The 13,013-nt window shown below is 50.2% G+C and overlaps 3 protein-coding genes across 3 annotated transcripts; 2 read left to right on the forward strand and 1 right to left on the reverse strand.

The window, feature by feature from the left end:
- The first annotated feature begins 1,967 nt into the window (after nucleotides 1-1,967).
- EI90DRAFT_148491 (uncharacterized protein) lies at nucleotides 1,968-3,083 on the forward strand. The gene is made up of 3 exons (XM_039051836.1): nucleotides 1,968-2,153; nucleotides 2,221-2,440; nucleotides 2,498-3,083. Exons 1-3 carry the CDS (start codon nucleotides 2,035-2,037, stop codon nucleotides 3,017-3,019), a joined length of 861 nt encoding a protein of 286 aa, XP_038909476.1. The 5' UTR covers nucleotides 1,968-2,034; the 3' UTR covers nucleotides 3,020-3,083.
- Nucleotides 3,084-6,064: 2,981 nt separating this feature from the next.
- Nucleotides 6,065-7,296, forward strand: EI90DRAFT_149595 (uncharacterized protein). The gene is made up of 3 exons (XM_039051851.1): nucleotides 6,065-6,393; nucleotides 6,450-6,525; nucleotides 6,583-7,296. The coding sequence occupies exons 1-3, from the start codon at nucleotides 6,385-6,387 to the stop codon at nucleotides 7,143-7,145; spliced, it is 648 nt and encodes a 215-aa protein (XP_038909477.1). The 5' UTR covers nucleotides 6,065-6,384; the 3' UTR covers nucleotides 7,146-7,296.
- Nucleotides 7,297-7,776: 480 nt separating this feature from the next.
- Nucleotides 7,777-12,984, reverse strand: EI90DRAFT_3293504 (uncharacterized protein). The gene is made up of 6 exons (XM_039067382.1): nucleotides 10,486-12,984; nucleotides 9,782-10,345; nucleotides 9,327-9,754; nucleotides 8,572-9,297; nucleotides 8,309-8,499; nucleotides 7,777-8,247 (listed from the first exon to the last, which is right to left on the reverse strand). Exons 1-6 carry the CDS (start codon nucleotides 12,971-12,973, stop codon nucleotides 8,241-8,243), a joined length of 4,404 nt encoding a protein of 1,467 aa, XP_038909478.1. The 5' UTR covers nucleotides 12,974-12,984; the 3' UTR covers nucleotides 7,777-8,240.
- Between the last annotated feature and the right edge of the window lie 29 nt (nucleotides 12,985-13,013).

The following is a 13,013-nucleotide window of genomic DNA, read 5'->3' on the forward strand; positions in this document are numbered from 1 at the left end:
CTACTGCGGACGGTCAGTTGCGTCTTTATTCCACAGTGTTGAATGTTCCTCAATGAATGTCTCCTTGCAGAATGTTGGCAAGTACTGGTTTCCGTTATCCGTGTTTGTACCCTAATTACTCTTGTTCCCAAAAGCATGTCAGGCTGCGCTGTATGCGTATACGACATCTACATGGACGCAAAAAAGTCTTTCCGTATTAACCTCACCTCGGCACTCGCTAAACTCGAGTCTTTACCGCAGTCACAGGCATGGCAGGAACATGAATGGCCCGATGAACTCCGCAAACTTCGTGAGCAGCGGAGAAAGACCAAAGAACGGACGAAGATGTCTTCTATGGTGGGAGGAGGCTCCGAAAAGCTCACCGTTCCGCTGATCGACGATCTGGAAGATGCACAAGAGACGGCGATTGATGCGAGCATGAAGGCCTTTGCAGCTCTGGAAAGGAGCCTGAAACACAAGGGATAATTCGCTGCTGTCATTGGAGGATTCCCTGCGAAATGGGGCTACTCAGGAAGCCTAGGATAAACGCAATGTTTTAAAGGCCTGTTTCCCCAGTTTTTCCCCAACGCTACCTCGCGTGCAACTCCAGCATAACGCGGTCGAGGGGGCTCCGACCGGACGATGTTGTGGGTGAGAATTAAGAGTTCATTGTTGTGCTCTATCGCCGTGATCAGCCGCAACGTGCATGTTGAATGTCCCGACCAAAAGCACTAGCACTCTCTACTCAGTTTCACTAATTTTGACATGCTGATCGATCTGATTGCTGCGCCCTCTACGTCTTGGTACGCGCATGCATCGTCTGCGGGGTTTCAACCTGGCTGCTTCACCAGAACTTCTACGAGCTACATGTGTGCACCACGGTACTCAATTAGGGTGCGAACGACAAACCCCTTCGGGGAGGATGTTCAGGTGGTGCTCCAGTTTACGGCACCATTTTTCGGGTCCTGGTGCAAATGAGTGTTCACTTGTATTTGATAGATGAAGAACGCATACCTACCAAAGCAACGAGGAATGCTGCCTGTAACTCCATTGACACGCCTCCGGCGTCAGATCCTCACGACACCCGTCGCTCCAACGGTTTGGCACGACGACCCGCTTCAATGGATCAGAGGTGCGACGCGTGGAGTTGTTCGGTTCCTCCATCTGCTGGGGCGGAAGTTATGCTGGTGCATCATCATTTGTCAGCAGCAGGCATTGATACGCCATATGTCCCTAATTTCTTCCTGCGCTCCTTCACTGATGGGAGGCACATCTACGCCTGCCGGTATCGAAATGCGGGCGTATCCCCATTTATGCTTCATACATCGCGATTCTACTGGCCAGGAACCTCTCCCCTCACAAATTGCCAACACCGTTGAACTTCACGCCAAAATGGAGGACATGGGAAGTGGTCCTAAAAGGGAGAGAACTCACCCAGCTTAGGGATGAACAATAGTGACTTCAGTCTATTGGGGAACCGCTGATCCTGCTCTAGCAAACGGTTGTATGGTTATTGTTGAGGCGAATTACTGTGTCATTTCGCTTACTTTTTAAGCCATTTGGACAGGACTCATCGTGCAACGCTTGGTCAACATGATCGCTATATCCAGCGAACTTTTGGATGGCTAAAGGCCAATTGTCTTGGCTCCTGAGGTTGAGTCCACCCAGTGTGCGAATGTCGTTTATAGTTCCGGCAGAGTGAACTTAGCGCGAGGCGGTTCAGGATGTGAATGAGCAGCGCAAAAGCCACACGAAGATGCACACTTGCCTTTTGCAGTCGAGACCGTACACGTGCCAAGGCGGTGCGCTCTACTTACCAACACACAAGCGATCAGCCTTAAGGTAAGTCAGATGAAGCACTTCCACTCATTTGCTGATCATTGGCGCATTAGATGGCATCTGGAGGCCATCACGTAGTCTTGGACCTAGGAGCCCCCAGCAAACCGCCAAAGAGCCTGAGGGATATGCCCTGTGAGGACTCGTGTATGGGGTATATTTTCCGTGAGCTCGGGTATGCACTGATCTTGTCAGATAGGTTTGCTGCCGACAAATGGAATGAACTATGTCGACATAACGAAAGATCGCAGTATCACTGGCAATTGGCTGATCGATCCTCACGTGTCGCGACCCAAATTCTACAATGGTGTACCGCGACCTAGACCTAGTGGACCAGAGTATGTAGAAATCAATCAACTCTCTTGCCTTCCACGTCTCATACGCTACTACGCCACTACAAACCAGATCTGATGGACAATGGATTGCAGAAATCCATGAGTGGTTCCCTCGGACCGGAATAAGATACAACCTCAAGCTCCAGTCAGCATCTTATATCGATGCTTCCTTGCAGATTGGTTCCAGTCGACCTTACGGGAATGTCTGCACCCAGGAGTCTGGAGGAGGTATCCGTCATGATCACGTTACGGTTTTTTCCATAGCACAAAAAGATATCATTCTTCACTTGGTAAGTAGTCACTTTGTTGTTCTTCGCATCGAGTACATTGTTACATCGTTACCTTAGAGCAGGAGAGATGAGCATGCCGTGCGACTATTTGCGTCCAGCAAATATGGTGATGTACAAGTGTATCTCCCTGACAACTTCAGCGGCGTAGTTGTGCACCAAATGCTCAGCAATGTTGACATTCATGAAACTTGTTCATCTCGAGTGGTGGAGAGCCTATATGAATACGAAATCCAATCCACAGGATTAACGAAAAGCTGGCTAGGGGATCGTGACAGCGATAGGAGAGAGGACGAGTTATATATCTTTGCGCCGAATGGCAGAGTACACATTCTCTATCATGGGGAGTCGATCCTCACTTCTTATCTTCTTGCCTGGAAAATTCAACAATGCCTCGTGGAGTACGTCGGCCCACTGTTTGCTTTTCTCCTGTTCTTTGGGTGCTGTCAGAACCATGCTTCATCATCTTTACTTCCATTGTCAGGTGGATCTTTGTATAGAAACCGATTGTTACTCGGAATGTTTACAACCCACAGTAGCACATTAGAATGGCCCTGTCGGATCGTACTGCAACGTGGCTGACAGGACAGCGGGGTAACTACCATCATCTCCTTATGACATTTTCACCCGAATATCACGTTTCTGCTTGCTGCAGATCACTAATGAATGCGAGAAAAGCTGCTCGACCAAGCATTCTGTGATCGAGAGACGCAAATCGATTTTTTAAGGACTGACCACAAATCTTTGTGGAATCAAGGTGTGTACGAGGTGGGGACTGATCAGCTAGGGAATGAACTGAAAGTTGGTTATCCGGATAAGTTATCCAGTTTGTCGTTGGGCTCAGACAGGCAGGGAGAAATGACAGAGGGTCAAAGCTCGGTTCAGGTCTTTGCTGCGATGATGGGGAGTCAACCGCTATATGTAGGCGCCCCTCTACTGGTATGAGAGAGGCCGAAAGGGTTTGCTGTGTTAAGTTGCGGCATGTGCTAAGCCCGTCAAATAGGTTGACTAATGATGAACAGAACGAACTATGTGCATGGACTGGCATGAAATGACTCGCAGCATCACTGACAGTTGGCTGATTGATCCCCACTCGTCACGATCTAGAGTCGGTCAACGAGGGCGTATAGTTAGAGTGCAGAATCCTTACGCCTCATAGCCCAAATTTCACAATGGTATACCACGAGCCAGATCTGGTGAACAAGGACGTGTAGTACTGGTTGATGAGGGGCTTCGTTGGGACTAGATAACCTACAACCTGAAGCTCCGGTCAGCCTTATGGGGGAGCTTGCGACGAGGGGCCGTCACAAGGGAATCGTGATCTTATGCAATGCAGGCGAAGGTACCATCCTCCAACTTGTAAGTCCCCTTCTTTGTTGTGACGTGAATTCTTCACTTCGAGATCCCACACTATGACTTAGATCGAGCATGCTGTACGATTGTTCATCTTCAGTAAATATGGTGATGCTGTAGTGTAGTGTACCTCCCGGACAACTTTTGTGGCAAAAACTACGCACCAAATGCTCAGCGGCGTTGACGTGCACGAGATCTTGTCATCCCGAGTAAAGGAGAGCCTCGAGGTACAGGATTTACCCTGCGGCATTGACGAATAGTTTGCTAGGAGATCGCAACGGAAAGGGGGCGATGAATTATGCATCTTCGCGTCGAATGACAGAGTATACATTCTCTATCACAGAGAGTGGATCCCTACTTCTGTGTTGGGGGGGGGGCATTGAGGTTGGTCTCACCAGGAAGGCTCAACAGTGCATGGAGTGGAATGGGTTCCCACTGTTTGCTTTGACCTGCGCACCATCGTTTTTCTGGTGAGGTCAGTACTAAGGTGGTTGACAGAGCTTGGGACTCGTTTTGCGTATTGTGGCGGCAGTGGTTCTACAGCACCTTGCTGGCCTTGTCGCATTGCAAAGCGACTACCCCGTCTGACGGCCCTGCCATTTACACGTGTATTTTGTGATCGGGAGACGCAAACTGATTCGTAAGGACATGCACGACGGTTGATCCGAATCCCAGAATTATTTTCATCCGTCCAAGGTGTATGCCAGTGGAGGTGAGGTCCGATCAGCTAAGGAATGAACTAAAGTTGGTGGTCATTTTCGAAAACCCTTGAGTCAGGATAAATCATCGGGCCTATCATTGGAGCTCATTAAATGCTCAAAGCTGGTTCAACCTTTGTTGTTAAACGCTGGGTACGAGCACCGTATAAATGATATGACAGCATTAAGAAGAGGCCGAAAGTCAGGAAGATTGTTCATCCATCTGGGTCATGGGTGGTGGTCGAAAGGCTTTAATGGGCAGACCATGCACCACTTATCGGCCAGATTTGCTAATCAACGCAGAAGTGGAGACGCCAATAGTCGTGCATAGACCAGATTCCAATCTTCAGTATAGTGTTGAGATCGTACAGCTTCCTAGCCAACGAGCATACATCATGGTACGAAGGTCGAGCCCAACAGCCATTGTACATAACCCCATCTGCTAAGGGAGACAAAACCAATGAAGATGGTAACTTGCAAGTTGTTCTACCATTCATCCATTCCCCCTGATGAAGCAGCGATGTTGTAGTCGGTCCAGAATCAAGAGTGCGGGTGTCGTTACAGGGATTCAACCTGTTCAGCTACTCTAGGTCCAAGTCTAGCTGCTCGGTCGAAGGGCCAAGCTCAGGGCTCTTCATATAAATGCAAGGCAGTAAGATCAGGAAGAGAATCAACCTAAAGCCTGTGCGCTCGCCCGAGTACACAGAGCCTGATTATATCACGGATCTAAGTCTTTATTTATAAATCGCGCTTTCATGCATGGCTGAAAGCATGACCAGATCCAGAATATCACTTGGCCGAGGAGACCATATGCTATTTTACCCTTATTTTTGGGTTTGTGTGCCGTGGTACAATTTTCGGGAAAAACGGTGACAACAGCGACCTTGCTTGCTGCTGTCGAAAGGAGGTGGGATGTAATTTTAGCCGCATACGACAGATGCCAATTCTTCCTTAGTTCTCACTTGTTTGGTCATTTCCTGCCGAAATGCCGAAAAAGTTGGTGACTGCCAAATTTCACCTACCCCTTCTGTCGTGAGAAGTTTCGATCATGATAGCGGTCACTGGCAAAGGGTGTGTTCAGGCACACTCTGCGGTATGTACCATATTGGTAGCCGCGTTGGGTTTGCGCCACGTGCCACGTTTGGTGTGTCGTGAATCGAATTCGGTACCATATCCTCACAGGGGATGGTGGCGCCCCTGCCTAGCCCTAGCTATATTGTTACGAAGCCATAGAGGCTGGAGCCCTACTGTCTAGCCACACTGGTTTCTCTGCTTTGTTACTGGTTACGCGCTAATACAGCGATACAGCCATTTGACTGCCGGAAGCGACTTGGTGTTGGTTGGGTGTCGGACCCGCCAGACTCGTGCCAATCGACAAGCCTCTGTCGTGATCATGTCAAAGCCAGTACGATGTGTCTTATAACCCGTGCGATGCTGTAACTCGTCGATTGAAAATGTGGCAGCCTTCCTCCACTAGGCAGATTACCAGCCTCTATTCGCTCCACTCCACACAATTCGCTTCCGGTCCGGGCGTGTGGATAGCTTCGAAGACCTCCTGTAGTTTAACGCCCTGACCAATTCATTTTGGGCAAACCATGATCATGTCGGTCAGCGCCCGAATGAATGTTGGGAGTGTATGAATGGCGAGCACTAGATAATAGATATTATGTACCTGGTCAGACATTGATTTCGACGTCTGGCCTTTGCTCTCGTATCACCCACACGGGCAGAGGAACCACCAACACGTCGGACAACTCCGCCAAGGCGTGACCTTACTTGGTTCGATTACATCTTCAAGCGCTATAACACTATTTGATTTATTGGCCCCTGAGGGGTCTTATCGGGCAATCCAAGTCATCTTGCCTTGACCCTGTCCCAGCCGCGAGCACAGATCTAATGAGTGAAGTATGTCAATGTCGTTCTTTATCTGCACCTGTCTCCAACTACTAAGGCAACTGTAGGTGGTATCTGAAATGCAAGACACGTCCTCTTCGAGGCCTTCTTCCGAGGAACTCGATCGCGAGCCTAACGACGAAGGTATTGGATGCGTTAATTGTTGAACCATCTTTCGGCATGTGCTGATTCCACTGATAGCTTCCTCAATGTGGAACGGGGTCAATTACATTCACATTGAGACGACTCGACGTATCGCTGGGAAATGGTTGATCGATCCACACATTTCACGACCTGTCTTTTCCCCTGGGGTAAGGCGAGCCAGTGGACTGGAACGACTACGAAGTGAAGCGGAGGGGATCCTGTCAGATGAGGGCGGCGCTCCTTTGGATGGAATCAACCTGAATCTCCAGTCTGCATCCCAAATTGATGCCACTGTGGGAATTGGCACCAGTCGACCCAGTGGAGAGGCCTGCCAGCCCGAAGGTACCCATCATGAATCGGCTGCGATCTTCTGTGCTGCGGAGAAGGATACAGTCCTTCGGATTGTAAGTATTCTTGAACAAGTTGGTTGCTCCTCATCGATTAACACACCTTGGAATTCTGTTCGTCTCAGAGCAGCAGAGATGAGCACGCCGTACGAATGCTCTTATTCAGCAAATACGGTGACGTGCAAGTATATCTCCCCGATGATTTCCAAGGCCCCATTGTGTATCGCATGGGGAGCGACGTTGATCCCAGGACCACTTTTTCACCCCGAATAATGAAGAAGCTGGAGATATACGACGTCAGAGGGTCAACGTACGGCTGGCTGGGAAAGCATGATGGACCCGGGGGACGGCACGACGAGTTATATGCGTTCGCTTTGAGTGGCAGAGTCTATATCCAGTATCACGGAGAGACGATCCTCCCCTCCAAGCTATTGGTTTGGAGGGTTCAACAGTCATTCAGACTCTTCGCAAGGACCGCTCAACTGTACCTTGGGTCGCATCGTTCCCCGATATTTGCATTATTCGCGTCTCTTCCCTTACTTTATACGACACTTTGGGTATTCCAAACATTGGCATGGCTCCTGTCGCGGATATTATTGTGGGTGGAAAGACTTTCATTTGTCCAGTTGATTTTCATCTTTGTTTTTCTTTTGGCGCTTGGATTGTCTCCGAACCCAACGAGGCAGCTACATTAGTATCGTGCCTTTCATTGGCCTCTGTAGACTGGTATTGCCACTTGTGACTTGTGATGTCTAGAACTCAAGTTGATCAAATCTATGATCGAGGGAATACAATCAATTTTGTTGAGAGCATGCGAGGGTTTATAAACGAGCGTCATGTTAAAAGGATCGTCGTCGGTCGGAGGTATTTTGAGTAAAATTCTAAGCAAGAAACCTTTTCTTTCCAAATTCCGGAGTAAAGAATAAGACGTTGTAAGAGTAAGGTTGGGATTATGGTGGAGCGTGAAGAATAAGTTCAGTCAGGCTTGAGCTGACAGGGTCGCTTGGAGTATAACAAAACCCACACAAGAACCGGCAAATAAGAGAGGGTGTGCGTGCGGACACTCACGAACGAGAAAGCTGTGGCGGCCGCAACTGAATCCATTCAATGGACAAAGAAAGCAACTGTCAAGGTGAGGCGATAATAAATAAAGGAATCAAAGCCTTGGGGAAAACAGACTGATAAAATAGATACACGATCGAATGCCACTGCGATGATTGAAGGTAAAGGCGAGAACGGGTGCGTTCTATAACAAAAGGACAAATGGCGCCCCCACCACCAAGTTTCGAAAAACGAGTGGATGCCAGCTGGCAGCGAGATAACGTTAGAAAGTATGGCATATTTCTGATGCGGGACTTGGAGGAGAGGTCACAGCCTGCAAAGGGAGCGTGTCAGTAATCTCCCATTCAGGACTAGATGAAGCTTGATATACTCACGCTGTGCCCGGCAGCACGTCCGCGTCCGCATAAGCACTTCCACCTCCGGAGACTACAGAATGACCACAAGACCCAGCGGTGCTTCTGGGACTGGGTCCGTCCATCAAACAATTCACAGGGACAAACCCTCTCCTGACTAACCCGGTGTCAGGTTCCGTCTTCTTCACAAAGGCCCACCCTCCCCCGGTGTCCTGACCAAATGGACTTCCACGCCCGAGGGTCGAATGGCAACTGATAACACGTACACTTTCACCACAACTTACAGCTATCTCCTCTGGAGCTGTGGGGCTCCAGGGGCGTACAACTTGTGCATTGGAAGAGCCGTTTCTCGAACTCGACATCCCTGGTCCAATAATAGCTCGGTGAACACTGGTCGGCAGGGAAGTGGAAGAATGGTTAGCCATGACACCGTTGCCAAACATTGATCGTTCAGTTGAAGAAGGTATAGGCGAAGGCATTGCATTGGGATAATCAGCGAATGGATCCTCGTGAACCGATACACCTTCATGCGTTCGAGGGATGGGTGCCAATCCATCAGATCCCAATTCTGATGAACCCTGAGAACGACAATATGACGGTCTCTCACCACCTTGGCTTCTAGGCGTCATTCCAAGGGTAACAGAACCAGGGGGTGTGGGAAACGCCGTCAAATCCCCAAATTCAAACGACATAGGGGAAACAGTGCTCCCATCATCGCTGCGTCTATCGTGTGGACGGTCAGCGAAAGGGTCTCCATGAAGAAGCCCCCCAGTAGCGGGGAACAGCGAAGTAGGAGAGAGCGTCAAATCAGCAGTACGACACCTCCCAGGAGTCAACGAACTAGAAGCAGGAGGTGGAATCTGGATCATCTCGGGTGAACCAGATCTCGCGCCTTCTACTGTCGATAACTGCTCTCGTCGCTGTTCAAGTTGAGACGCCCTCCTCTCACCAGCGCTCATGCCAAACCCAGCGGCATCAAACGAGGTCCGGCTCAAGATAGAGGAACTGATCTTTGACAAAGGGGGTCGGACAGACGAACAGACGGAGGTGGAGCCAAACTCTGCATGGAGTCTCTTGCCCAAACTCCTCGAATGACACTTTGTTCGGGCGTCGAGAAACTATCCTGGCTTAGATGTCTTCCACCCTCAATACCTCTGCTCCTCTTTTTCCCTCCCACCACCGCACCCGCGGCATAAACCTGTGGGCCACCTTCAATCCCCCTCTCAACACCCTCCGTCCACCCAGAAGCAGCACTCCACTCTCGAATCCTGGCCTGACGCTGTCTGGCATACATTTTCCTCTTCAGAACCAACCCAAGGAATGTCAAAAGGAAAACCAGCGCAATAGCAATGACAGACCAAATGACAGGATTAAGCCCCCTCTTCGACGTTGACATGCTGCCCGTACCTCCTCGGCCCGGACCCGTGGTACCACCCCCATCTGTAGGGAAGGGTCCCCAAATCCCGCCTGTACTATCAGTAGAATAGTACATACTTCCGGTATACGACGTGGTATCCGTTTGCCTGCCCAATTGAGGCATCACACTGACAGACGATGGACTTCCAGGGAGTATGGTGGGAATCGTGAGGACCTTCGTGCCGGAGGTAGAAACGATCCACGAGATCGATTCCGAAAGTGCGGTAGGAACTGTAATTACAGATCCATCGCTCGTTGCTGTTACGATCGAAAGAGGGACTGTGATCCCGTTAGAGACAGTGTAGGACACCCCCGAAGAGATAGACATGATGGTCGTAGGAGTCGAAGAACTGGGGGTCTCTCTACCTCTGGAGGCGGATGTTGTGGTGGCAGGATGAGGTTTCACATCCCAAGTGGTAGTATCAGGAGGCGAGGGACGGGCAAGATAAGGGGTATGATTCGGAGTAGAACCACTAATGGACGATCCTTCAAGGCCGTTCGTGGTACTGCTGCCTCCATGATGATGATTGTCATCACCATTCGAGGTACTGCGTCCACCCCACTTGGAGGTTTCACCATCACTAGGGTTTGACGTTTGAGGTGAAGGAGGCGGCCTATGGTTAGATATCCTTGAAGTAGATCCTGGTAGCACACGAAAAAAATTCAGGATGAAAAATATGGAATCGCAAACGAAAGAGAAAACGTCCCATAAAAAGACAGATGAAAAGTTTTCGAGTCAGAAAAGAGAAATGGGATAGCATCAAGGAAATGTAAATACCGACCTCCAAGAGCACTAGTGGGTTGAGGAACAGGAGGCGTCAAAGCGGGGCTGTTTGAAGTAGCAGTAGCGGATCCATGCAAACTACTATCGGTCCCACCTCCGACCTTATCACTCACAACCGACTTAATCGTTTTGCCTGTGTCATCAACGACTTTGGTTACAACTCCCTTTCCATGGCCTTGTCCTTCATCCGATTTTGTTTTTGTTTCTGACGGGGCTTCCGATGGTGCAGAGGGAGTGGGAATGGGAGCACTAGTTAAATTACCGTCGACTTTCCCCTTGCCCTTGAAAGGCGGCGGAGTTGGAGAAGGGTTAAGACTGTCGAGCACCTTATCCTTCCCATGGCCTTTCCCGTTATCGGTTTGTGTTTCCAACAGGGCGTCAGTCGATGCGGAGGGAGTAGGAATGAGAGCACTAGATAAATTACCGTCGACTTTCCCCTTGCCCTTGGAAGTTGGAGTCGGAGAAGGGCCAAGACTGTCGAGCACTTTATCCTTCCCATGGCCTTTCCCGTTATCGATCTTTGTTGCCAACGGGACGTCAGTCGATACGGAGGGAAGGGAAATGAGAGCACTAGTTAAATTATCGTCGACTTTCCCCTTGCCCTTGAAAGGTGGAGTCGGAGAAGGGCCAAGACTGTCAAGCACCTTATCCTTCCCATGACCTTTCCCGTTATCGGTCTTTGTTGCCAACGGGACGTCAGTCGATACGGAGGGAAGGGAAACGAGAGCACTAGTTAAATTATCGTCGACTTTCCCCTTGCCCTTGAAAGGTGGAGTCGGAGAAGGGCCAAGACTGTCGAGCACCTTATCCTTCCCATGACCTTTCCCGTTATCAGTCTTTGTTTCCAACAGGGCGTCAGTCGATGGAGTGGGCATGAGAATACTAGTTAGATTATCGAGGAGTTTTCCTAGGTTTCCCTTGCCTTTGGAAGGTAGAGAAATCGTTGAAGAAGAATCGACGCTGTCGACGACCTTACCCTTCCCATGGCCTTTTCCCTTATCGGTTCCTGTGTTTAACGGGATTTCAAGTGGGACGGAGGGAGTGGGAATAAGATCACTCGTTGCGGTGTGTCCCTGCTTTCCTTGGCCTTTGGGAGGCAGAGAAGGGATTGAAGAAAGACCGAGGTTGTCGAGGACTTTCCCGTGGCCTTTTCCTTTATCAGTCTTTGTTGTTGACGGATCTTGAGGTGAGGCAGAGGGAGTGGAAACAGGATCGCTAGTCAGATTATCGACTACTGTTCCTAGCTTTCCTTTGCCTTTGGAAGGTAGAGAAGCGGTCGAAGAAGGACCAATATTATCAAGGACTTTACCCTTCCCATGGCCTTTTCCATCAGTTGTCGTTTCCGACGGAGGATCAGATGAGGCGGAGGGAGGCGTGAAAGACGTTAGAATAGGAGTGGGAGCACTGGTTGAATCATCCACAACTTTTCCTAGCTTTCCCTTGCCCTTGGAAGGCGGAGAAGAGGTTGGAGAGAGATCGAGATTGACAGAGGTTGTATCCAGAGGACCAGTCCCATGACCTCCCCTATCCCCTGTTTTCGACGGGGCTTCAGATGAGTCGGAGGGAGGGGCGAAAGAAGTGGGGATGGGAGTATTGGTTAAATCCCCGACAAGCGAAGTCCCTACGTTGTTGTCGAGCTTTCCCTTGCCCTTGGAAGCTGGAGGAGAAGGATCTGGACTGGCCTTTGAATGGCCTGGGTTTTTGTCTGATGTCGAAGTGGCGTCTGACAGAACCTGGGATGCGGGAGTGGAAATGAGAACACTAGTTGAATCTTGGACAACTTTTCCAATGTCGCCAGCTAGCTTCCCTTTGCCTTTGGAAGGCGGAGAAGAGGTTGGAGAAGAGGCTGGAGAAGACGTCGGAGGAGGGGTCGGAGAAGGGGTCGGAGAAGGAGTTGGAGAGGAATTGAAATTACCAGGGACTTTATCTGATGGACCTTTACCATGACCCGGTGTCTGGTTGGGGCTCGACAGATCTAAAGTCGGGGATGAAGACGTAGGAGACGTGGAAGTGGGGGAGGGATCAGTGGTCACGACGGTTTTGTTTCCTCCTTTAAGGGGATTTCCCCCTTCTTTGGAAGATGAAGGGGAGGGCGAAGGAAGAGGAGCGGGGATTGGGGCTGGAGTTGAAGGATCGAGTATAACCGTTGCTTGGGTGCTTGGAGTGCTTTTATCATGGCCGTGACCCTCCAGCGAAGTAGGCGGAAGCGTAGTAGGCGAAGGCGTTGAGCTGGGAGACGGAGGTGAGGATGAGGAAGAAGGGGGCGCAGATGAAGGGGAGGGCGCAGATGAGGAGGGAGACGAAGATGGGGAGGAAGATGAAGGAGGTTGGAGAAGCAAGGAACTTGTCTGACCACCATGAACGTTGCCCACGCCTCTATTGTACGGGTATCCTGTCCTGCGCCCCACTCGACCGCGCTTAGCCGCAAGGTGAGCATTGGAGACACCTGCATGTGGCGCTCTAAGCAACCCTATAACCTTGCGCATCTCGCTCCCTCAAGGGATCACGAATCGTTGGAGAGAAAGC

This window comes from Cantharellus anzutake (assembly GCF_015039405.1).
Source record: "Cantharellus anzutake strain C23 chromosome Unknown EI90scaffold_109, whole genome shotgun sequence".
NCBI classification, from domain to species: domain Eukaryota; kingdom Fungi; phylum Basidiomycota; class Agaricomycetes; order Cantharellales; family Hydnaceae; genus Cantharellus; species Cantharellus anzutake.